Source organism: Pristis pectinata, chromosome 9, assembly GCF_009764475.1.
Source record: "Pristis pectinata isolate sPriPec2 chromosome 9, sPriPec2.1.pri, whole genome shotgun sequence".
In the NCBI taxonomy this organism is placed as follows: Eukaryota; Metazoa; Chordata; class Chondrichthyes; order Rhinopristiformes; family Pristidae; genus Pristis; species Pristis pectinata.
The window spans coordinates 99,846,548-99,873,980 of record NC_067413.1 but is presented as its reverse complement, the minus strand read 5'-3'; the positions used below and the strand labels follow the sequence as shown (position 1 = coordinate 99,873,980).

Sequence of the window (27,433 nt, the reverse complement as noted above, 5' to 3'; positions counted from 1 at the left end):
GTGGAGTCGGTGTGGGTGTCAGGCTGGGATGTGGAACAGGAGACTAACAAAGACAGTTCAGGACGTTATTGGGGGGAACCAGGCTGGGAGGTCAGTCAGCCGATGACGGTAAGGGAAGGGAGGGTTGGGGAGGGTCGAGAACTTTGGGGGAATGGTGGGATTTGCCACTGGACAAGGGGAGTGGGCAGGGCTCGGTGAGTGCATTATTTAAATGGAAGTTATCTCACCAGCCTGGAATCTGCTCAGGCATTGTGAAGGCCTGCTAAGGCAGGGGTACCCTGTGCCGTCTGTAAGTGATTCACGGGTGAATGAAAACCCCAGATGTCCACCAGCATGCCAGCTCCTCAGCTGAACAGAAAACCCAGAAGAAAAATTCACAGGGACAGTGTTCCTTTACATTTGAGTTTTCCTTGGAACTAAATTGTGCTTAAAGTGTGGTACCATGTGATCAAATTTTTGGGTTGTTCCATTTTGTTCTATATAAACTAAATGTATTTTTAATGACATATGAAGCGATAATCAAGTCTGAAAAACATAATGTTATGTATATGGTTTGTAATTCTCCCAGATAAATACTTCTCCCAGTTTCAACCTCCATCCCCCAAAAGGATGGTCTTTGGGCCCTCCACTTCTTTCTGGAACAAAGACCCAACCAGTTCCCTTCCACCAACACTCCCATCCACCAGGCAGAATGTTCTGACTCCCACGTTCTACAGATCAAAGAGGTAGCCATGGGCTCTTGCATGGGTTTTTTGTTGGCTAGATGGAACAGTCCTTGTTCCAAACCTACTCTCTGGCACCCCTCTCCAAATCTTTGTCTGCTACATCATCAACTCCATTGGTGCTGCTTCCTGCACTTGTAAGGAACCTATCAATTTTATCACCCTTGCCACCAATTTCCATCCTGCCTTCAGATTCACCTGGCCTATTTCTGACACTTCTCTTCCTCTCTGTCTCCATCTCAGGAAACAAACTATCCACCGATATCTGCTATGGACCTACAGACCCCCATGGCTACCTCAACTACACCTCCTCCCACCCCGTCTTCTGTAGGGATGCATCCCTTTCTCCCAGTTTCTCCGGCTCCACCACATCTGTTCTCAAAAAGACGCTTTCCTTTCTAGGACTTCTGAAATGTCCTCCTTCTTCAGGAAACGTGGTTTCCCCACTGCCCTGGTTGATGGACCCCACACACGACCTGCTCCATTTCCAACGTGTCTGCTCGCAGCCCCCTCTCTCCAGACAGAAGAGCGATAGAGTTTCCTTTGTCCTCACCTTTCAACCTCTGCATCCAGCATGGCATCCTTCACCACTTCCACCAGCTCCAATGGGATCCCACCACCAGCCACATCTTCTCCTCTCCCCTCTTTCTGCTTTCCACAGGGACTACTCTCTCCATGACTTCCTGGTCCACATCCCTTCCCTCCCAGTTCTCCCCATCCCCGGCACTTTCCCCTGCATCCATAGGAGGGGCAACACTTGTCCCTTCATCTCCTCCCTCCCCACCATCCAAGTGAGGCAGAGATTCACATGCACCTCCTCCAACCTGGTCGATTGCACTCGATGCTCTCAGTGTGGCCTCCTCCACGTTGGCAAGACCAAATGTAGACTAGGGGACCATTTTGCAGTGCCCCTGTGCTCTGCCTGCAACAGCCATCTTTAGCTTGTTATTTCAACTCCCCTTCCCATTCCCACACTGAGTGGTCTGTCCTCAGCTTTCTCAACTGTCACAGTGCGGTCAAACACAAACACAAAGAACAGCACCTTCTATTCCACTTGGGCAGCCTACAGATCAATGGTATGAACATTGAATTTTCCAGGTTCAGGTAACCCACACACCCCCTGATTCCCTTTCCTACGCCCACCAGTCTACAATGGCTCTCTCTCCCTTTGTTCACCTTTCCCATCTCTCGCCCCCTCTTTTCAGACCCACTGCCCTCTCCCACCTGGTTCCGGCTGCCCATCGCTCCTCCCTTATCTGGTTCCACCTATCACCTACCGGCCTCTGTCTCAACCCTCCCTCTACACTCTCAGTGCTGGTACAGGCTCTCAACCTGAAACATCAAACAGCCCTCTGCCTCCACAGACGTTGCTTGACCTGCTGAGTTCTTCCAACAGTTTGTTTTTTGCTTTTAACCAATTTTAAGATTTTATACAATTATTCTGGAAAACATTTGTGGCATTTCGGGACTACCTTAATTATATGTGTATGCTCCAATCTTTAAAATATTTAAAAAGTTAATTAAGATTTGTACTTTTACCTTTCTGGTTTACTGCCTATGAGCTGTTTAATGTCAACGGCTGCTCAGCCTGATGATGACATTGCATCTAGTGGATGCCAAAGAATCTCCTGAACTGATGCCTGCCAACAACTAATATCGGGGAAGGAGAGGTCTCTCTCCTGTGTTTGCCAGGTCTTCGTGGACAGTTGTTTTCAAAATCAATGGGAGGCAGAATTGCCTTACTGCTGCCTGCAATGGGTTACTTTTTTCACATCTGGATGGCCTGTTGCATTGATCATTGACAAGTTTACAGCAACCATAGTTAGAATGTATTTTACAAGAGCGGCTCAGAAATTGACATGTTCTCAGACTTAATGATGTCCTAAGTACTCCGTGAGAAACGAAGGGAATACAAAATAATTATGATAACTATGACAATGGGATTCTCCTGTGTTATCTGCTTTGTACTGATGAATACATCTTCTGAGTTCAAGCTATTATTGCTTTTAATTATCTGACTCCATTATATTTTCACACATTGAGAGTCCTGGCACGTTGATAATTCTGAATAACCTCTGAGGACAGGGTATTCACACATCAAATCCCCATCTCATTGACCTTTTTGTTAAGAGAATGCAAATGACACAAGAGACAAGCTTAGTGATTGGGATACTCAACAATATTAATAACATGAGAAAAATTTATTCTTAACTCTTACCCTGCCCTATGAAAATTTACTTATTTGAGTTCGCTGCTGATTTGCAGCCCATTAATGACTTTATTTATCTGTTCTAAAGATTAACAAATAGTTCAGATTGTTTTTCAAGCAGTTTAGCCGCATCATTTTTTATATTTCAAAAATAAACTTTGTTCATAATGAAAGAAAATATATACAGAGGAAGAACACAGTGCAAAATACAAAAGCTTAAGATGGCAATGGTTGTTATATTCAATAGTGTAAAATGTAAGGAGAGAAAAAACACACAAACATAGCACCATTGCCACTTGTGTGGCTCCCTGAGGTGATACACCTTTCATTGTTCAAAGGGCTTCCCTACCCTACTCAGCCCCTCCATGTGTGGTAGTGGAAGCAGCCCAGACTGTGGTCCCTTCCCACAGTCTTAGCATTGGCTGCACTGAGCTTCAGTGCTTCCCTCAGTACTTTGTTATTCCTTTTTTTTGCACTATTTATTTTGTAATTTATAGTAATTTTATGTATTTGCACTGTATTGCTGCCACAAAACAACAAATTTCACGACATACAAATCAGTGGTAATAAACCTGATTCTCATTCAGATGAAACAACCTAATCAGTCTACTCTCAATCATCAGCAGAGTGATGAAAGGTGTCATCCACAGTGCAATCAAACGGCACTTCTGCACCAGTAACCTATTCACTATATGCCTAGTTTGGATTTCACCAGAACCATTTGGCTCCAGACCTCATCACAGTCTTGGTCCAAGTATAACCAAGCAGCTGAATTCCAGAGGTGAGGTGAGAGTGACTGCCCTTGAAAACAAAGCAGCATTTGACCAAGTGTGGCATCAACTGAAGTCAATGGGCGTCAAGCATAGAACACTCCAATGGCTGGAGTCATAGCTGACAGGAAGGAATATGGCTGCGTTTGCCTGAGGTCTGTCGTCCCAGTCTCAGGACATCACAGCAGGAGTTACTCAGGAGAGCATCCAAGGCGTACAGTATATATCCAGTGCTTCATCAAGAAGGGGTTTTGTTCAATTCTATTCATAACTCCTCAGCAAAGGAAACAGTGCACACAGCCAGACCCAGACAAAATTCATACACGGGCTGATAAGTGGCAAGTAACACTCATGTCACAAAAATACCAGCGGTGGCCAATTCCAACAAGGGAGGGTCTAATCATCTGTCCTTGACATTCAATACCTTGCTGGGTCTCCCACCATGAAGGTCCTGTGGTCACTATCAGCCAGAAACCCAACTAGTTCAATCACATTAATGCTTGGCTACAGCAGCAGATTGGAGCTGGGGTGACTGACTCATCCTTTGACACCCCAAAGACTCTGCACGATGTCGAAGCCATGTCAGGAGAATGGTGAATACTCTCCACTTGGTTGGATGAGTACAGTTTCAAAAACATGCAAGAAGTTGGACTCCCTTTGGGACAGAGCAGCCTGCTTGATTAGTATCCCATCACAAACCTAAACATTCACCTCCTCCACCACTGGTAAGAACCTCCTAAACCCATATTTCCAAGTTGCACACCATCCTAACTTGGAAATATACTGCCTTTCCTTCATCATCTATATGTCGAATGGAGACACAAGAGATTCTGCGGATGCTGGAATCTGGAGCAACACACAAAATGTTGGAGGAACTCAGCAGGTCAGGCAGCATCTGTGGAGGGAAATAAAGAGTCGACGTTTCAGGTTGAGACCCTTCATCAGGACTGGAAAGGAAGAGGGCAGAAGCCAGAATAAGAAGGTCGGGGGAGGGGGAGGGGGAGGAGTACAGGCTGGCACTGAGTCCAGGTGAGGGGGGAAGGTAGGTGGGTGGGGGAGTGGGGATGAAAAGGAGTGATGTGAGAAGCTGAGGGGTGATAGGTGGAAGAGGCAAAGGGTTGGAGAGGGCAGTGGACCATGGAATAAAGGGAAGGAGGTGGGGAATAGGAGGGAGGTAGTGGGCAGGTCATGAGGGCAGGAGAGGAGAAATAGAAGGGGTGAGGGGACCACAAGAATGAGGGAATACAAAGGGCAGGAGAAGAGAGGTATTCGAAATCATGACGCTCCCTAACATGAAGCACTGCAGGAGTGCCTTCACCTGAAGGTCACCACCACCTCTTAACATAGAACATGGCAGCATAGTACAGGCTCTTCGGCCCACGACGTTGTGCCAATATCTTATCCTGCTCTAATATCTAACTAACCCTTCCCTCCCACATAGCCATAAAGGGCAATTAGGAAGGGGCAATAAATGTTGGCCTTGCCGGCAATTTACAGATCTTGAAAATTTAATCAATAAAAAAGAATGGTCACTTTAAGATGGCCAACATTGACATTGGTGGATGAAACCATCAGCTAACCTTTTGTCTGTGATCCATTTGTCTGCCCTACTGTTATTTTACATTGCCTGTTCCGTCTCCTCCTGAAACTAAAAGTTACACGGGGGTGTAGGTAACTATAACATGAGGCACATCACACTGAAGTCCATGGGCTGCCCCAAACTCTGAGACTGAGCAACCTGCTTCCTAATGCCCAAAGACAGAAGTTATGGGAAGCATTAAGCTAGAATAGTATAACTTAATGCTTTACACTCCAATCCCCACCCATAATCCCATGTGGAAAACAGCATGCCTCATAACGAGGTGTTCCTATGCTGATATCATGAAGCTTCATGGCTGAACATATAACAGTAATCAAATTAAGAGTCTCTTTTCAAAGAGGCCAATTGTCATCTAACTTATGGTGCTAAAAACTGAAGGACTATCAGTTGTGGTAGTTTGTCAGACGGGTATAATGATGCATCAGGGAACGCTGCACAATATAGTGGGACTTTACCAGGAATAAGCCACTCAGCAAAGCCAGACCGCAATTGGCTTATTCCTTTGCGCCAGTCAAACCCTAGTTCTGCTGTTCAGAAGGAGACTCATGCTTGGTCATAAGAGGAGGTAGACTAGGCTCTGTACAAGTTGCATAGTGAAGCAGTTATTGTGGAAGGAATGATGTTAGGTCTAGTTATAAAGAAAATTCCTCCATGGCACAAAACAAATAAAGAGATCGATATTTTTTTCATGCTTTTAACTATTTTATATCACACAGTGACCTTTTAATGATGCTTTCAGTTTTGGAGAATTAAGCCACTGAAAATGCATGAGCTGGAAAATAATACTTAGATATAAATGAGGAGCAGAGGGAGGGAAAGAAGGTGGGAAGGGGCTGGTAGGAAGGAAGAAATAGTGCTGAGGTCGAGAGGGTTGAGAGCTTCAAGTTCCTAGGAGTGAACATCACCAATAGCCTGTCCTGGTCCATCCACGTAGACGCCATGGCCAAGAAAGCTCCCCAGCGCCTCTACTTCCTCAGGAGGCTAAAGAAATTTGGCACGTCCCCTTTGACACTCACCAACTTTTATCAATGCACCATAGAAAGCATCCTATCTGGATGCATCACGACTTGGTACGGCAACTGCTCTGCCCAGGACTGCAAGAAACTGCAGAGAGTTGTGGACACAGCCCAGCGAGTCACAGGAACCAGCCTCCCCCCCATGGACTCTGTCTATACCTCTCGCTGCCTCAGTGAAGCAGCCAGCATAATCAAAGACCCCACCCATCCGGGTCATTCCCGCTTCTCCCCTCTCCCATCAGGCAGAAGATACAGGAGTCTGAGGGCACATACCACCAGGCTCAAGGATAGCTTCTATCCCACGGTGACGACTATTGAACTGTTCTCTTATACGATGAGATGGACTCTTGACCTCATAATCTACTGTGTTATGACCTTGCACCTTATTGTCTACCTGCAATTCACTTCCATGTAGCTGTGACACTTCACTCTGTATTCTGTTATTGTTTTTACCCTGTACTACTCAATGCACTCTGTATTACCTCAATGCACTGTGTAATGAATTGATCTGTACGAATGATATGCAAGACAAGTTTTTCACTGTACCTCGGTACATGTGACAATAATAAACCAATACCAATTACTTTCAATTTACATTGTACATTGTCATCATTAATCTACTGTTAACATCCTTTATTTGTACTTACTTCAGGTCACAAGCTCAACACACTCCCAAGTGCAGCAAAGGGGCCAATTGTTTCTTGTTGACAGTCAGAGAATAATTGTAGAATATCATTTACCTTATTATACCTTTCATCATTTGATACATAAATGACCAGAACCTGAAGCTAGTCAAGAATGAACATTAGCCCAATGTTAAACTATAATCATTTCCCTTCATAAGGCAAGTGCTTAACTTTTACCTTGCTGCCCAGTAATGGTTGTTGTGGTCAGTAAGTAATGAGACAATGACCACCCAGGGCTCACTAGCAAAGCACCTGGGAGCTCCACTAACATCCTGCCTTAGTCAATCATCGTGGATTGTCTGCTGTGTGTCTCTTCTGTTACATTTTGCTTGTTTATTGAAAAATATAATTATACTGTACATGGCAGTCATGTCTAAAGAAATGGTTAAAATAGTTGATTCTTCACCTTTGTTATAGTGATAAGCTCCATGCCATTGTCTCAGTTTTGCATGTAGTTCCAGGCAACAAAGTATAAGATCATCTCCATGTCCTTAATTCACCAAGATAATTGATCAACACTCTACAAACAGTTTTACATTGGATTCAATTTATATAAGATAAGATCTTTATTAGTCACATGTACATCGAAACACACAGGGAAATGCATTTTTTGCGTAGTGTTCTAGGGGGCAGCCCGCAAGTGTCGCCATGCTTCCGGCGCCAACATAGCATGCCCACAACTTCCTAACCTGTTCATCTTTGTAATGTGGGAGGAAACCGGAGCACCCGGAGGAAACCCACGCAGACACGGGGAGAACGTACAAACTCCTTACAGACGGCAGCGGGAATTGAACCCGGGTCGTTGGCACTGTAAAGTGTTATGCTAACTGCTGCACTACCGTGCCTGCCCATCCACCATGCATATTTGTTATCTTTTTCAAACTAACATTTGCAGAGTAAAAGATCACTACTATGATCTTTGATCTTGGCTGAATTGCTTAGCAAGGGGAGTAGTCTGTGCACTAAAATTGGCCTTTAGGGGCTCTGTAGCAGCTGGACAAAAAGTTGGTTTGGTTGAGAAAAGTGAAATCGATACAGAATTTCAGCCACAGTATGAGAGAAATAGATTTGATATCTGTATGGCTGTGGCTGCTCCTATTTCTTGTGAGCATTGGTAGGTATTTTATCTGCTGTGAAACATAACCACGTAGACTTGAAATATCCCAAGATTAACAAACATAGGAAGACAAAAAATAGAAGCAAGAGCGAGCCAAATGGCTCCCTATGCCTGTTCTGCAGTTCATAAGACTATAGCTGGTCTGAGCTTAGCCTAAATTCCACTCACGCCTATTCCCATATCTCTCAGCTCTCCGTTAAATTAAAAAAACTGTCAACCTTTGGCTTGAATAAGATACCTTTATTAGTCACATGCTCTTTCAGTGATTCACCCTCCACTGGTCTCTGCGATAGAGAATTCCAAAAATTCACAACCCTTCTCCTCTCCATCTTGAATGGCAATCCTTATTAGAGTCACAGAGCAATACAGCATGGATACAGGTCCTTCGGCCCAACCAGTCCATGCCGACCACAGTGCCCACCCAGAAGAAGGGTTCTGACCTGAAACATTGACCACCTGCTTTTCTCCACAGATGCTGCCTGGCCTGCTGAGTTCCTCCAGCATCATCGTGTTTTTCAACACTACCTCGTTATCCTATTTATAACTTATAGTAATTTTTATGTCTTTATGTCTTGCACTGTACTGCTGCCACAAAAACAACAAATTTTATGACATATGTCAGTGATAATAAACCTGATTCTGATTCACATCAATTTTAGGTTGCACACTTAGCTTTCAAAGGTTGAAAGCTTATTGACTCTACATCGATTTGCACATGACTCAGGTAGTAATCCAGAAACTACTACCTTTTTAAATTAAACCCTAGCTGCTCATAATCTCTCATTCAAATTTATCTTGCCAATATTTTTGATACCTATGTGGACCACAACAACAGGACCTTTGCCTTTCTAATCCAAATTCCTCTTCAAATCCGGGAGTGACACTGGCGTCGGGCAAGGTTTGTCGCTGCAGAATTATTTGATCTCAGGTGGCAATAACTGGAACACAATTGGCTTCAGCAGTCACAACTAAGAGAGAAGAAAATCAGCCTGGATTCCCAGTCCTGGGCATGGAGTTGGGCAGAATTATTGCCCCAATGAGTTGGAGTATACAATTTAGTATACAGTCTATACTTTTCACTGCCTCGGTAAAGCAAACAGCATAATCAAAGACGCCACCCACCCCAGACATTCTCTCTTCTCCCCCCTCCCACTGGGCAGAAGATACAAAGCCTGAAAGCACGTACCACCAGGCTCAAGAACAGCCTCTATCCCACTTTTATAAGACTATTGGACGGTTCCCTTATACGATAAGATGGACTCTTGACCTCACAATCTACCTTGATGTGACCTTGCACCTTATTGTCTACCTGCACTGCACTTTCTCTGTAACTATTACACTTTATTCTGCATTCTGTTATTGTTTTACCTTGAACTACCTCAATGCACTGTGTAATGAATTAATCTGTACGATCAGTATGCAAGACAAGTTTTTCACTGTACCTCAGTACAAATGACAATAATAAACCAATTCCAATTCACAGCTGAACTCTGCCGGGAGCCCAGATTTGACTGGCCATTTCCTTGTGAAGTTTTCTGGAATCGAGATTTCAGATGATTTGTACTAAAATTTTAGTCTTCTGGTACCTTTGATTTTAAAACAACAATGTTTACAGTAGTAACAGACTACTGTAAATTTTAACATGTAAATTAGTTGATATTCATATTGAATTCTGAAGGACAGCCCTGATATCTTAGCGCACCTGGCTACAGAGAATATGGGCCTTGGCTGCAATGAGCTTTAGTCTGCTGAATGGTTGGTCTGCATGCTGCCTGCACTCCTCATCAAACTCTGCATATGAATATCTGGACAGCTGCATGAAATACTAGAGGACAAATACAACCATACTCCAGCAAGATATCAATATCAGAGGAGAAATGAATGCAGAACACTGGACAAAAAAGAACTTACAACAAAAAATTCATTCTGACTGGTTGCATCACCGCCTGGTACAGAGGCTCCAATGCACAGGATCAAAAGAGGCTGCAGAGGGTTGTAGACTCAGCCAGCTCCATCACAGGCACAACCCTTCCCACCATCGAGGACATCTTCAAGAGGCGGTGCCTCAAGAAGGCGGCATCCATCACCAAGGACCCTCACCACCTGGAACATGCCCTCTTCTTGTTACTACCACCGGGGAGGAGGTACAGGAGCCTGAAGACCCACACTCAACGATTCAGGAACAGCTTCTTCCCCTCTGCCATCAGATTTCTGAACGGTCCATAAACCCATGAACACTACTTTGTTATTCCTTTTTTGCACTATTTATTTTATAATTTATGGTAATTTTATGTCTTTGCACTGTACTGCTACCACAAAACAAATGTCACGACACACAAGTCAGTGATAATAAACCTGATTCTGATCCTGAATATAAGGCTTGCTGCCCTTTTGCTTCAGTGCCTTCTGATGTGAATCTCAGTTACAGAACTTTTCAATGGCCCTAAACAACCACTGGTCACAACATATTCCAATCCATTTCAACCCCAATTCAATTTTGAACTTGCAAGAGGAAGCAATTAATGGAAGCTACTGAAGGTGCAGTGACTTGGAGAATCCACTGCTGCCCTGCAAGCAAAAGGACCCAATCCTGCCTCTCCCTTCTACACCCACCAGTACCACACATCTGCACCCAACATCAGGATGCCCATCCACCTATACTTTGATCGGTTTCAGGACCAGCAAAACAATAAATTGCAGTACTGCAATTGCAACATGCAGACAGGTCCTGAGGCGGATTTTACTCTGATCCTCCTCCGCATATGAAAGCTTACAGTTGTTCTTCAGTGTGCACCATGCATATTCCAAAAATGTCTGGTCGCGTTAACCTGAAGCTGATAACACCACAGTCTGTATGAACGCTGCATTTTACTTTCAGGGCTTGTCACAGAGCTCAAGAAAACCCTGGAAGATATCTGGGAAACGTAAATGGGAATCATAGGACAAGGTGATGCGTTTTGGGGGGCCTAATAATGGAGTACTAAGGAAGATAACTTTTCCTTATTAGTCACATGTACATTGAAACACACAGTGAAATGTATCTTTTTGCGTAGAGTGTTCTGGGGGCAGCCCGCAAGTGTCGCCACGCTTCCGGCGCCAACATAGCATGCCCACAGCTTCCTAACCCATACGTCTTTGGAATGTGGGAGGAAACTGGAGCACCCGGAGGAAACCCACGCAGACACAGGGAGAACATACAAACAGACAGCAGCCGGAATTGAACACAGGTCACTGGTGCTGTAATAGCATTATGCTAACCGTTACACTACCGTGCCTGCCCTTGGAACAAAATGACCTTGGTGTACAAGTCCGAAGATCCCTGAAGGTAGCAGCACAGGTAGACAGGGTAGTGCAGAAGGTGGACAGAATGCTGACCTTCATTGGTCAAAACCTTGAATATCAGAGCAGGGAGGTTCTGATACAACTTTCTAAGACAGTGGTTAGGCCACAGCTGGAGGACTGTGTGCGGTTCTGGTCACCACACTTCAGGAAACATGTGACTGTAAAAGGAGAGGGGACACAGAAGATTCACCGGGATGTTGCCCGAGATGGAACATCTGTGTTATGAGTAAAGATTGGGTTTGTTTGTTTTCCTTGGAGCAGAGGGGGATAAGAGATGAAGGGGGACCTGATGGCGGTGTACAAAGTTATGAGAGGCTTAGAGATGGTAAGTGACTTCTCCCCTTGTCAGAGGTGTCTCAGTCTAAAGAGAATAGATTCAAATTGAAGAGCAAGAGGTTTAGAGGGGTCCTGAGGAAGATTTTTTTTCATCCAGAGAGTGGTTGAAATCTGGAACATTCTGCGTGAGAAGGTTGTGGATGAAGCATTTGAATCTCAAGGCATGATCGGCTACAAACCAAGTGCTGGTGAATGGGATTTGTATAGGTAGGTACTTGATGGTTGGTACAGACATGCTGGACCGATGGGTCTGTTTCTGTGTGGCATGGATCTATGAGTTCATCAGAGATGTTGAGCAGAGTTTATGCTGGAACACCTAACTGAATTGGAGAAGAGACGTATGTAGAAAGGGAATCGGGGATGCATCAAGTAGACCAAAAATGGGCTTGAGTTTTCTTTTACCAGTTGAATTAGACTTTAGTGTTCCAAGGTTAGCAAATAGATCAGTGTTGAGATTTGACTGGTACTGTCACTGATTTAGCATAACCCAATCAGTTGAGGCTCATGACATTAAGACAATCATACAACATTGTAGACATATGTTTTTTTTCCTTATTAAGCATCAGCAAAGCACTTGGGACATTTTTCAACATTAAAATTTCCTACACGAGTATGGGGTTTGTTGTTTTAACACAGATGTTTGAGTACTGTTTTAATTAACAATCCATTAGTATTCAAAATTTGAAAGGGATGTTGCTATGTGAGGGATTTACTTTAATCATTTGCTTTTTGAATATGTATTTGACGAGCATCCTGTTATCAGCATGCAATCCACAATTGTTTCCCACATCATAGAGTGACAATTATTAATGCACAAGAAGTCAGATATCTGTGGCCCTGTATTCCCACCTACACAGAAAATTAAATTCACAGCATTGATTTATTATTTATGCATAAAGATTTGGGAATACAGTGGGAATATTTTCTCTCATCAGATGTTCTGTCCATTGTGAGATCTAAGACTTTGAAAGTAGAAATTCATCTTCCATATTCCAAAAGTTCAGTGTTGGATTCAGTAAGCTGGATGTTCTGATTATGATGTGCGTTGCCATAAAATATGCCTAACCCATGGTGCACTGGTCATGATGGCAACTTTCAGGATTAATGTTATATGCACAGTGGGAGCTTGTTCACTGGTAGGATGGAAAGTTTCAATGCCTGCAGCAATTTCAAGGTCATGACAGATTCTAACTTTAAGTCTGCAAACTTCCTTTGTGCTTTGCTATACATGAATGGAGCAAAGGGAAAAGCTAATTTTTCTTAAAAGAAATAGAAAGGATTATGTAACAGGTTGAGTTCTGTTTGTAATGGAGCAGCAGACTTTGCAAAAAATGAATGACCAGAGGTAGCTATCAGCTCTAAACAACATATTGCTGGCTTCCAGCAAACACTGGCAGATATTTAGTGACTTTATCAGGCTAGGCAAGAAAAAAGTATAGTAAATACCATGGCAAAAATTACTTCCCCTTCTAGATTGCACTTTCATTTCATAAGTAAGTGACTGGTCAAGAGAAGAACCTGATAATTCTCCTCTTACTCTATGAGAAAAAAGCTTACAAAACCTGGGGTGAGAGTGCTGGAAACAATAATGTGGAAACTCATGCTTTGTTAACAACTTCCATTATTTTATGCCATTCAATCACTGGTGTCAAAAAATATACTAAAGTATTTGTAAACCTTCCTACTGTAAAGAAAAAATGAAGGCTATTCAAAAGGAACCACTGATCGATTTCTGCTTTGTGTTTTTCAGAAGACAAGGCAGGACTCATTACATCTGCAAGCCAGCCTTTCATGATTCTCTATATATTAAATATCATAACACCTTGATGGTGTGTATAACTCAGCTGTTGAATGAAAGAAACATATTCTTAAGATTCAACATGTTCCTTTCATTCTAAAGCTAAGTTATACACAAGGTGTTATGATATTTACTACACAGGTTGAAACTGGGCGTACAAGTGAGCAATAAGTAGTGGCAGAAGGCACAGTTCTCTTTTCTGTGAATTATCAATATTTGAGTTTTATGGGCTCTCAGTTATCCATCGAGACTACGCCAAACAGCAGAGCCCAAATTTGGTGGCATTCTCCATCGATGTGTACGCGGGAAACAGCATGAAGCAATTCTGCAGACCACAACCCCATCACATCCTGGTTACCCATCCCTGACAAAAATCTAGTTGGTTTCTGAAATGGATGCATTGGCTGCAAAGCCAGGTATTGAATGAAAATAAAATGGTGAGCAAATGATGCTTTCTCCTTGGCTGTTCTCCAGACACAACTTCCACTGGACTGTTTAATTGTCGGATCTTCCTCAATGAATGTGTTGCCAAATACTTGGTGGCAAAATGGTTGAGTCTGCAAACTTCCTTCGTGCTTTGCTGCACTTGAGTGGAGCAAAGGGAAAAGCTAATTTTGCTTAAAAGAAATAGAAAGGAGTGTGTAACAGGATGAGTTCTGTTTGTAATGGTGGCAAAATGGTTGCACTTCATTTTTTATAAGATAAGATCTCTATCAGGCACATGTACATCGAAACACACAGTGAAATGCATCTTTTGCGTAGTGATTTTGGGGGGCAGCCCGCAAGTGTCTCCACGCTTCCGGCGCCAACATAGCACGCCCACAACTTCCTAACCTGTACGTCTTTGGAAAGTGGGAGGAAACCGGAGTACCCGGAGGAAACCCACACTGGCAAGGGGAGAACATACAAACTCCTTACAGACAGTGGCCGGATTTGAACCCAGGTTGCTGGCGCTGTAAAGCATTATGCTAATACTATGCTACCGTGCCTTTCAACTTTGAGACTGCTAACCACTGCCATGGTGTTCAAAGGAAATATCAACCCATCCATTGCATAGATACACATCTAAAAGATTATTGCAACACTTTTGCCAGTCATTGCTCTTCATCTCTAAGGAGTCAGAGTCAAAATCAGCACAGCAAAAAAGGAGCCTGCAGGCTTCAGCTGATGACATTTGAGGGTCAAAGCCCAAATAAATTTCAGTCAATCTACAATCAATAACCGTTGGTCCACTAATGCAAAATCACCCAGACACAGCACTTCATTGCCAATAAAAGCTCAATTCCAAGTCTAGAATGGTTGTCTCATTCGCAGATGGACATAAATGGACAATCTAAGAGCACTGCACAAAGAATATTAGCAATTTTATCTAATCTGTAAAAAAAATTTCAGAACATGACTAGATTTAGAGAAGAATAAGGAATTTTAATAAACTGTTACAACCTTGAATTTATTTATAGTTGGATTCATTTAAATGCTGTGACCTCAAAATTATGGCCAGAAATGAGATGAGAGCAAGATTTGATCATTACTAAAGCTGAAATTGCTAATTAGAGTCAACATATGGAGACCAACACTGCATTCTCCAGTAACAGTTGCATTAATAAGGCCCAAACCTCTGTTTAAGGATTAAAGAATGAAATAAGTTCTTCCACAATAAAAATTAATAGTGAGTGTAACAAATGACAGCTGTTTACAAAAGGCAAGATCTGTTCTGATACAAGATTTTTTTATTGGATCTGTGAACTGAAGATTATGATGTCTAATAAATTACCAAACACATTGTGACTCGAAGACAGTAAACAAATTGATAAAAAGCAGATGCTGGAAATGCCAACATTTCTGCAAAATCATGAATGACTGGGTTTGTACTAACACCTTTAAATTATTTTTATAAAGTCCAAGGAACCTTGTATGTCACAGGAATTCCTTATAGAAAAGATTGAGGTTAGACAGCATAGTCTGTGCTTCTCTAGCTAATCTTTTCTTTGAAGGAATGGGATTTATTCAAATGTTTGCAATCAGTTAGAGGTGGCTCTTAAAAATATCTGTTCTTAAATTCACGCATTCAGAGATTTTGCCGTGATTAAATAATCAGCTCAATTGCAGCTGGTTGTTTTTCTACTGATATGGTAGTGGTGCCTTAATCCTGCAAACATTCTTTGAATTATTTATTAGGAGAAGACGTATTGAAGTGAATAATAAGCCTATTGGGTGAAAATGGCAAGTTAGATCAGAACTTGCAATATTCAAAACTAGTAGCTAATCCTTGTAAACATATTCAACAGATGCTGTCCTCATGAAAAAGTACTTCACAAGCTATTTCTGATGGAAGAAAAATCATGTCATAATCCATTATTGTTGTAAAGACAAAATGCATGAACAATCTCTTGATACATTTTAATGCCCCTAATATGATTAGACTAATTTGCCAAGCATTTTTCTTTCCTCCATTGTGTTTGCTTCTGCAAACAGTTTCTCACCATCCTTTGCATAAACTGGTTCCATCTTGGACTGTGGCCACAGGCACCAGGTATTCACATCAAAATGACAGGAGTACAGATTTAACAATGGGGGTTAACTGCCTCTGGGTAGTAAGCAGCCAGACGATTAAACCAGATTCCAGTCTCACTTGAAATCCTTAGACCCGGAGGAGAAGGAGGGAGACTGAGGGATAAAAGGGAGACACCAGAGATTCTGCTGATGCTGGAATCTGGAACAACGCACAAAATGCTGGAGGAACTCAGCGGGTCGGGCAGCATCTGTGGAGTGAAGTGAACGTTTGGGGCCGAGATCCTTCATCAGGACTGAAAGGGAGGGGGAGGGGGTGAGGGGAGAGTGCAGAGGTGATGGTGATGAGGAGACCAGACAGGTGGGGGCAGAGGAAGGGATGGGGAAGGGAAGGGGAGAAGTTGCAAGGAAGGGGTTTGGGAGGGGCAAGGGAGATGGGTGATGGGAGGGCGAGGAGACGTGCAGTTTGTAGGAATTCTCTGGGTAAACGGACTTGTCTTCCCCTTCCCCCGACCTCTTTCGCCCCTGGGGGAATCACTCCAGGTATCCCCTTCAATCTGATCCCATCCCCAGATCATGGTCTGAATTTCAATTCATCCCATTTGGGAATTGAAAGCGTTTGCGGCATAACCGCGGGCAGCGACATGAAACGACACTGGGTTCATTTTCCAGAGCAGTCTTTGCAATCATCTCACTAAGCCACACAGGAATTCCCGCTTGGGGGAATATTTGCTAACCGGAGAGCGTGAAAACGCTAATATTTAGTTGGTGACTAAAAACCAACAGCGTGATCAAGTCTGAAGTGTGTCTGTTCGCTTGGAGTATGTTTGTGAATTCAGCCGGACGTTTGGATCTCGGTGAGGAAATAACCGCGGCAACATCAAACGGTGAAGGGGAGCGTTGACTCCTAATCTTTTTACAGACCAGTCCTTCAAGACCTCCATGAAGGTCAATTGATGGGTATTTTATTGGGAACGGCAAGGTATCAACATTAGTACCAAGTAAATGCAGCGATGATGAAAAGTCCACATGGCCCGGGCATCCCGAGAGCACAGTCCCTGACGTTTGAGCTCGCCAGATAAAGTTCCAACTCCGAAAGGTTCTCATTCCGCGTTAACTAAGCGGAGATCTGTCTCTTTCTTCCCCGCCAACGGACAATGAAGGTTACTGTTCCTCACCAATACAGCGAGCACACCAGAGAAATAAACCGGTTCGCGGGGAATTAGAAAATTACTTTAAACTACTGGTGGGAAGATGAGCGGGTCGAGCGCCCATCAGCACAATCCAAGGCAGACTCAGCCGTCACTTTATGTCACTAAAAGCAAAACAGGTTGATCGCACTTCTTTGTGTTTTTCCTGCTTGTGTAAATACCAGCGTCAGTCGCACATAACGAGACTATTGCAGCCCATTCCCCCGCAGACTAGGAGAACAACTGAGCGACTTCATCTCTGAGGTTTAAACAGGGGAAAACATCATGTTTGAGAATGTATACCGGGGGTTCACGTCGGTCGAGAATAACATGACACAAGAATAAATGTTACTGGATGATCAGATGGCAGATTCTTTTATAATTCCACGCATTAGTTCAAATCATTGAGCAAAATATGAACGGGCCAAATCGCAAGCGTTTCCTGGTCAGCAAAGGGATCTCATGTGATAGATGCCGGTAGCGCTGTCAGCGGCCGGACCTGATACACGGTCAGGTAGGCGGCGTGTGTGGCTGAAGGGAAAGAATTCCTCTAGCCTATATACAAGAAACGAACGGGGTAAAAACAGATTGGAAGAAAAGCGATCAATGTGTAGAGAGAGCGGTGACTTTGCAGAACAGGCGACGGGCGTCGGGAACAGTCGGGAGACCAGACGTTCTCCGACCTGTTGCGCGGTTCCAGCCAATTCTGGTTGAGATTTCGGGATTTTATTTTTCATCCGCGATGTTTCGAACTCGTTTCATATCCAGCAAATTCAGAACGGAACTGAATACGTGGCTGGCGGAGTGGTGGGTAAAGGGGCATCAGAGATAATCCGTTTTAAACTACATGCTTTGTGTGTGTTCCAAACTTCTGGCAACAACTTAACTTCCAAATCCTTGGATCCCAGATGACATTTTAACGTTGTTTGACCTAGTTATTTCAATGTTACCAATCTATGACCTAGTTATTTCAATGTTACCAATCTATGACCTAGTTATTTCAATGTTACCAATCTACCAACATTTTAACGTTGTTTGACCTAGTTATTTCAATGTTACCAATCTACCAACAAAATAAAGTCGAACGTGCAGAGTTGGGTATAATTTTCACACATGGTGAACAAGTGTTACCCCTCCATTTCCACACGTGCAATGGACCGATCAGCACTCACTCACTCAGTTCATCGAGTAATATTAAATGGTGAACTACAGACGTGACAAAGGGGCCCTGGTGTCGCCCTGGTTTTGTCACAGTTAAATTATTTTCCACTATAAATGTCCATCATTTCCAGGTCCGCTCCAGGTTACAGACGCCCAACGCTGGACCCATGGGCAGCCCACGCACACGGTGTTTGGAAGACCGACCCGAAGGATTTGCCGGCGTCTGCAGGCATCCTCCGCCAAGTGGGACCCTGTGGTTGCAACAACTGGGGCGGAGCCTCGCTCAGTCCCCACCCACCGGGTCAGAGAGGCCGGCGGGCAGCCCCTCGTCCCGTACCTTCGCCCCGTTCCCTCGCCCTCTCGTCCGTCTCATCTGGTTCCGGTCATTTCCAGCTGACCAGCGGTTCGGGTTATGAACAGTCCTCAAGAACTGACCGCTTATGCAAGCTGGGGACTGCCGGTACATCATTCCTTTAACATAGCAAAACATCTCAAAGCACCCAACATAAAATCACAGAATCACAGAGCTGTACAGCGAAGAAACAGGCCCTTCAGCCCACTTCGCCGATTGCTACTAACCCCACTTCCCTGCATTAATTCTATACCCCTCTATGTCCCGCTCATTCAAGCACCTGACTAGATGTCTCTTAAATGTTGTGACTGTTCCTGCCTCCACCACCTCCTCTGGCAGCTCGTTCCGGACACCAAGTGCTCTTTGTTATCCCTCAGATCCCCTTTAAACCTCCTCCGTCTCATTTTAAACCTGTGCCCTTTAGTTTTAGACACCCCTCCCCTGGGAAACAGATTCTGGCTATCCACCCTATCTTGGCCTCTCATCATTTTATCTCTACATCATCTCTGCCTCCTTCACTCCAAGGAAAACAGACCCAGCCTCTCCAACCTCTCTTGTAACTCCAGCCCTCCAGTCCGGGCAACATTCTGTGAATCTTTTCTGTGCTCTCTCCAGCTTAATCACCTTTGGTGTAGCGTGGTGACCAGAACTGCACTCAATACTCCAAGGGTAGTCTAACCAATGTTTTGTACAGCTGTAACATGAAGTTCCAATTCTTGTACTCAATGCCTCAACTGATGAAGGCACGTATGCCATACACCTTCTTCACCACCTTGTCTACCTGTGTTGTCATTTTAGGGAACTATGTACTTGTACCTCAAGGTCTCTCTGTTCAACAGCACTCCCAAGGGCCCTGCCATTCACTGTGTATGTCCTGTTCCAATTTAACTTTGCAAAATGCATTTCACGCTTGCCCGAGTTAAATTCCAACTGCCCTTCCTCTGTCCACTTTTCAAGTTGATCAATATCCTGTTGTAAACTTAAACAACTGCTGGGAAAGTTTGTTTTAATTTTTAAGTGGATATTACCTGTGCAAGTTTTTCTGTGTAATTTGTCATCATACCATGGTAACACTTTAATACCCATAGCTTCACAGCCACAAGTAAAAGAATGACAATATCAAAGTATTTAAAAGGAAATAGGCAGAACTTTGTGTTTTTATAATAGACATAGAATTATATATTTTTTCTACATTATGACATTCACTGTACTCTCAGTATATTTATTTGACTGTAAATTGCTTTGGGAGATCCCAAAATTGTGAATAGCTCTCTATGGATATTCAAGATCTTTCCAACATCTATACACCATGACCTGATGCTTCACTGATACCAGGTCATCACTAACCCCACATCATCTGTGAATTCTTGCACACCGTACCACAGAAGATTCACTAGTAAATTAGGGTCCAAATAGGGATACTGAGCTTATTTCACAATGAAGTGTAACAAAACTAAATAAGAAAGCATTGAATTATAGCCATTCGTCTCAAAAGAATTAGTTGTTCCCCAATATGATATGATACCTGTATACACAGACAAAGCGCTGCTTAATTTCAAGTAAGGTAATTTTAAATAAAACTCAATTTAAAAAAAACCTCTAAGACAAAGTGCTAGGTCCAACCTCGTGGTCAGCAGATAGTTTGACATTCCAAAGAGGCATCATAGAAAGGGATAATGGTTACAAAATCATAAGGTTTGTCACTGTAACAAAAGAGAGGTATCACAGCAATGGAATTGGTATGTATGATGATGAACCATCGAAACACAAAGGCTCCACTTTCATTTTCCGGTCTGTGTAGTTATAGAGACAGCCATAAAGGTTTCAGCACCTCTGAGCTCAGGAAAATATCTATTACAGTATATTATTTCAAAAAAGACTCTGTGTTTATAATGTGTCCAGTTAAAATTAATACACAAACTTGTTCAGCATTTAGAAGTGCTGTACAACATACAATAAAAGCATACTAATGTAGTCCATTATTAGTATCCTTGCTTTTCATCCAAATCTAAAAATAGGTTCTTGAAAATCCGGAAATTGAGCCAGAAACCCATTTGCACTGTCCACTCTGACCCCCAGCTCTACTTGCAGCCCTGTGCAGGCACCTGCAGGCCAAAAGTACTCTCTTTGAATTGCTGTACTGTCGGGAAAACAACAGCTAATTTTCAACTGGATAAGTTTACAAAGAGCAATGACCAAATAATCCAGTAATTTAATTATGTACTAAAATAATTATTGGCCAGGAAGTCCAGGAGAACTTCCTGTTCTTCTTAAAATATCAAAGAAACTCATAAATCTATGAGAGGTCAAATGTTGCCTTGGTTTAGAATTTCATTCCAGAGATGGCATTTCTGCTTGCATAGCACTGCCTCAGCACCATAACTGAGTGTCAACTAAATCTTGCTCAAATCACTGAAATGGCAAATATCCTTTGAACAGAGGCAAGAGTGCTACCAAATGAGTTCCAGCTAACATCTAAGTTGCTTTACACCAAGGTATGATTCCACACGTCATGTACCAATAAGTACTTCATATGTGACTATTCCTCATAGGTGAACCTTAATCCTAGCTGGAGCCATGACATCCTTAGGACAATGTATATACAGTACGAGACATCCACAAAGGCAGAACTTATACAATAGTAAACAGGAATAAGTGCCTGATTTATTCTCTTCTACCTACCCCAACCTCTGCCTATTCCTTCTCCTAGATTGGCTCTACCACTGTGAATAATTCTATCACCCAATCTACAGAGACAACGACAATCAAACAATCACACCGTACACGTGCAGCTAACACAATGTGATCTTGTACATACAATGAGGATGGAACTGGAGTGACTAATATTTGAATAGTGGGATACCACTGAAAGAAGAGACAGCTAATTATGGTAATGACAGAGGGGTCCTTCTGCTATCTGCCAGAGGGAAAATCATTGTCTCCTCCCAGTGGCTGAGTCCCATCCCATCTAGCAGCACAACAGACATGATTTTCACCAAGCACCAGCTTCAAGAGAATTGCATGGGACAACTTCAGTGACTACATGTGGCATTTTTGGCCTTTGATTCTGCCAATCGAGAGGGATTCCGGAGAATCCTTCTCAAAATTAGCTACTGCTGGACTCTCTCTCTATTTTGCATCTGTTATATGATGTACCAGTGGTTCCACAACAGATCCAATTTTCAGTGCAGAATACCTCAACATCACCCCATACTCTTCTCTCTCTTCCCCAATGCAGTACTGCACCTCACCTCCAACAAGCTTCTTGGTGGAATAGAGCTTATCTACAGGACAAAAGCCAAAATAGAACAGATCAGCCGGTCAGCAAGTTCTGACAGAGGGTCTTCCACCTGCAATGTCAACTGTTTTTTTGCCTGACCTGCTGAGTGTTTCCAGCATTTTCTGTTTTTATTTCAGATTCCCAGCATTTTTGACGTTCACTGCCTGCATTCTTGAGCTAAGCCAACCCTAATTTCAGTCAACAGGCTGCAGCCTGCAGAAGACACTTGCATATATGCATCTGCAGAGGGCAACCTCCAAATCATTCTTCATCTGTGCATTAAAGTGTTTGAGAAAATTGGTCATATACTTAGCATCCACACAACAATGATCTCTGTTTCTGCTGGACAATACTGCCCTCCAACAATAAAGATCCATGACAGAACAGTGGAAAACATGGAGCATTTCCTCTATCTCAAGAGACGCCTCTCAATGAAGGCAGACATTGATGACAAAATTCACCATCACCTTCCGTGTGCCAGCAATAGCCTTTGGCCATTTGAGGAAAAGAGCATTTGAAGATCAAGGCCTCAATCCTGCATCAAAGTTCATGGTCTATAAGGCAGCATTGATCCCTGTTGCCCTGAATACTTCTGTCAATATGTCCTTCCAGCCAATGTCCCCAGCACTGAAGCCTGACTTGCATTCAGCTGCCTCCAAGAGACAAACCAGATGCTCAGAGGTACAAAGCTCATCGTATACCATACAGCTGTGAAACTGTCCTCATGTATACTTTTAAGACCTGATCTACCTACAGGAAGAACCTCAAAGCACTGGAGAGATACCACAAATGCAGTTCTCCACAAAGTCCTCCTAAAACACTGGCAGTATAATAAAACCAATATCAGTTTCTGCTACCAAGCCAACATCCACAGCATCAAGTCCCTAATTACATGATTGGCAGGCCATACTGTTCTCGTAGGCAAGACTAGACACCCAGGACAGACATTCTAATCCAAGCTCCAAGAGATTACAAAATGACAGAGGATAAGTTTCAAGAATGTTCTCAAAGCCTTCATGAAAAGATGCAACATCTACAGTGACACATGGGAATTCTTGGCCACAAACCACTTACAGTGGAGAAAGAGCATCGGGTTGGCAGTGGAGCAGAAGGCTAAAGAACTTTTGCACGTCCCCTTTGACCCTCACCGATCTTTATAGATGCACCATGGCTTGGTATGGCAGCTGCTCTGCCCGTGACCACAAGAAACTGCAGAGGGTTGTGGACACAGCCCAGCACATCACGGACACCAGCCTCCCCTCCATGGACATTGTCTATACTTCTCGCTGCCTCGGTAAAGCAGCCAACATAATCAATGACCCCACCCACCCAGGACATTCTCTCTGCTCCCCTCTCCCGTCGGGCAGAAGATACAAAAGCCTAAAAGCATGTACCACCAGGCTCAAGGACAGCTTCTATCAAGACTATCAAACGGTTCCCTAGTACAATAAGATGGCCTCTTGACCTCACAGTCTACCTCGTTATGACCTTGCACCTTGCTGTCTACCTGCACTGCACTCTCTCTGTAGCTGTGACACTTTATTCTGCATTCTATTATTGTTTTGCCTTGTACTACCTCAGTGCACTGTGTGATGAATTGATCTGTATGAGTGGTATGCAAGACAAGTTTTTCACTGTACCTCGGTACGTGACAATAATATCTTGAGTCCATGTGTTGGGAGCATACACAACCCTACTGTAAATGGTGAAAGGAGTACACCACTTACTGCCATCAGGCACCCCTTGTGGCACAGTCTGTGGTTCTGTGACGGTCATCAGGCACCCTCTGTCCAGGGTCTGGGGACCCACATCAGTCACGTCAGAACCAAAAGAATTGAAGAGGACACACGCCATCCTCAATCCTGAAGGACTGACCAAGGACATTTAAGAAGGTATTCTTAACAAATTGCCAAATGTCTGTATTATTTACATTCTGTGCTCTTACAGGTGTAGCTTTCTTCTAAATGAAAAGTCACAGAGTCATAAAACTGTACAGCACGTTCCCTTACCGAGCTGGTACCATTTGCCTCCGTTTAGTCCATATCCTTCCAAACCTTTCCTATTCAAGTACCGGTCCAAGTGTCTTTTAAATGTGGTAAATTCATTAAGCTGATAACTACATCACAATTTGTTTGTGACTATTAAACTCACTCCTCCAATCGGAAAATTTTCATTCAGACATCAGTCCCACCTTCTGCAATTTGCTTCACCTTTTTTCGCCTGAAACACACCCTAACCCCATTAGTTTTTGGTCACCCCTCTGAATATCTGCTAATTTTCTCTGGTCTCTGCCAACAGCGGGCTATGGAGGCGTTTTCTAAGTGAAAATAAAACGTGCTGGACTGCAATGTTATAACATCAACATAGAACTGATTTTAGCAAATACGGAGTTAAACAGTTCTGTTGGCAACTACTCCCGTTTCAAATCAGGCTGATTGAATAAAGCTGACCACTTGGATATGGGGAAGTAAATCGTGTGTGTGTGTGTGTGTGTGTGTGTGTGTGTGTGTGTGTGTGTGTGTGTGTGAGAGAGAGAGAGAGAGAGAGAGAGTGTGTCAGTGTGTGTGTATCTGTATGTGTGTGTGTGTGAGAGAGAGTGTCAGTGTGTGTGTATCTGTGTGTATCTGTGTATCTGTGTGTGTGTGTCAGTGTGTATCTGTGTGTGTGTGTGAGAGACAGAGAGAGAGTGTGTCAGTGTGTGTGTATCTGTGTGTGTGTGTGTCAGTGTGTATTTGTGTGTGTGTGCGTGTGTGAGAGACAGAGTGTCAGTGTGTGTGTATCTGTGTGTGTGTGTGTCTGTGTCTGTGTGTGTGAGTGTGTGTGTGTCAGTGTCTATGTGTGAGTGTCAGTGTGTGTGAGTGTGTCTGTATATGTGTGTGAGAGAGTCAGTGTGTGTGAGTGTGAGAGAGAGAGAGAGAGAGAGCGAGCCCGTGTGAGTGGGCTGCTTCTCGGGGACGCTCACCTGTTTCACTGTTGACTTTGACCGTCACCTCGACGGGCGATTTGCCGCGTAGTTTCCTGGACAGGTAAACTTTGCCGGAGTCCCGCTCCACCTGCACCGGCGCGTCCGTCGGGGAGATCACCTCAAACCAGCGCCCTGCGAACTTCCAGTCGGGGACGGTGTAGATGACAGTCCCGACCCTGTCGCCCTCCGGCACGGTCACCGAGTGAAAGCCCTCGTCCGGCGCCGAGCGGGCTGCCCTCCCGCCCGCGGGCGCCGCCAGACTCGCGGGCTTCACCTTGACCAGGAGGGTCAGCGGCTCGGCCACCTGAGGCACCACCCCCCTGTCCTGGGCGTACACGGTCAGCAGGAAGGGCTTCACGCCCAGCAGCGAGCCCACCAGCAGGATCTGCCCGGTGCGGGGCACCAGCCACAGCTGCGGGACGTCCGGGCGGCAGCGGTAGCTGATGTCGGCGTTGCTGCCCGAGTCCCGGTCAGTGGCGGTCACTCGGGCGATCTCCGAGCCCAGGGCCAGCAGCTCGTCCACCTCCACGCTGGCCGGGTGGCCGGGCGCGAACTCGGGTCTGTTGTCGTTCACGTCGCCCACCCTGATGTGGAGCCGGGCGGAGACGGGCGCTGAGCCGGCCGGGCGGCAGCTGATGGTCAGCCGGTAGTCCGGGCGCAGCTCCCGGTCCAGCGGCGCGGCGGTGCGCAGCAGCAGCCGCCCGCCGCCACCCGGCCGCCCGCTCAGTCGGAAAGCGCCGGCTCCGTGGCCGCCCAGCCGGGCGCCGGCCGGGTCGAGCGGGCACAGCCGGCGGCCGGGCAGCCGCCCGCCTCTCACCTCGGTGCCGGGCGGGGAGTTTTCGGACACGTGGCCGTAGAAGAGCGGGACGGTGCCGCCGCAGCCCGGCGCCCGGACCGCGGCGGCCAGCAGCCACAGCGGGTGGAAGAGGAGCCCGGCACCCCTGAACCGGCACCGGGCGTCGGGCGGGGGAGGCATGGCCGGCTCCCCCCCACACCCCGTCCGCCAGCCCTGGCTCCGCTGGGGGGAAGGCGCTCCCTCGGTGGTCACTTGGACGCGGCGGGTCCCACCGGCGGGAAGGAACTCTTCACCCGGTCCGCGGCGAAGGCTCCACACCCGCCCGTGGCCGCGAACCGTGTGCCAGGCGGCTCCGGGCTCCCACTTTCAGTCAAATCCAACCCCACCCATCGGCAGCTCCATCAATCGGAGCGCCGCCGAGAGGGAGGTGGGCAGGGGGGTGGGAGGCACGGTACTGGACCCCGGGCTCCACCCCCACACACAGGAATCTCCAACCACAGCACTCGGGCTCTGGGTGTCCGGGGGGGAGAACAGCGAGGGGCCGGGGCGCCGGGTTACACTGTCCGAACCGGTCAGGGTGCTGCCCGGGTGTGAGCTGTGCGGGGAGCTTGGCCAGACTTGGGCTGTTCTCCGTGGAGCGTCGGAGGCGGGAGGGGAGACCGGACAGAGGCTTTTAAAATTATGAGAGGCGCCGATAAGAGTCTGTTCCCCAGGGCAGGAATGTCAGCACCAGAGGACGTGCTTTTAAGAGTAGAGGGGGGAGTTTAAAGGCGGCGTGAGGGGCAAGTTTTTTACGCAGAGAGTGGGAGGCGTCTGGAACGGGTTACCAGGGGTAGGAGTGGCAGCGGGCAGTTTGGTGGGGTTGAAGAAGCTTTTAGATAGACACACGAATGTGAAGGGAGTGGAGGGATGTGGGTGATACACAGGAGGAGGACATTTAGTATAAATTGCTATCAAGAGCGGCACAACATCGTGAGCCGAATGGTCAGTCCAGCGCTGCGCTGTTCCACGTTCTATGTTCTAATTTTGACTGCCCACATCTCATTAAAATTGTATTCGTGAAACCTTTCAACAAAGAACTTGCTGACCTGTGAAATACAATAGAAGTCTTAACATTATATATTGTTAAACAAAAATTAGATATTTTATAAATTCTGGATAAACATAAGCAAAGAAAACCATCCATAATGCAACGATTCCACTGAATGAGAGTTACATTGGCCATGCCTTCCCACTGAAAGGCTATTGCCTGCTGAAATAATATTGGGGAGATCATCAATGCTTCTGCCTGGTCTGGCCCTACAGTTATTCATAGCAATTACACATTTAGTGCGTATCTTCCATCATCAGTAACTTTAAGTTACTTTTTGTAATGCTCAATAATGAATCTCAAAGTAGTAATAGGGCATTACGGAGAGATGGATATTTTGAGCTGGAAAGTATTCAAACAATTGATATCTTTTCATGGTATTTCAAAGTTCTAGACTTTCTGAAGGTAATATTGCAAGTACACAACTGACAGCAATATATTTTTCGGCAGATGCAATTCCATGTTTCCGACACTCCAAACATGTCCATGTTG

At 44.9% G+C, this 27,433-nt stretch overlaps 1 protein-coding gene across 1 annotated transcript in view; it reads right to left on the bottom strand.

Moving 5' to 3' along the window:
* Positions 1-26,166, bottom strand: part of si:dkey-22o22.2 (neural-cadherin) — a 209,558-nt gene extending 183,392 nt beyond the window's left edge. Inside the window, exon 1 of the mRNA XM_052022628.1 lies at positions 25,053-26,166. Within this exon, the coding sequence (XP_051878588.1) occupies positions 25,053-26,031 (979 nt within the window). The 5' untranslated portion in view covers positions 26,032-26,166. The remainder of the gene's footprint in view (positions 1-25,052) is intronic.
* Positions 26,167-27,433: the final 1,267 nt, after the last annotated feature.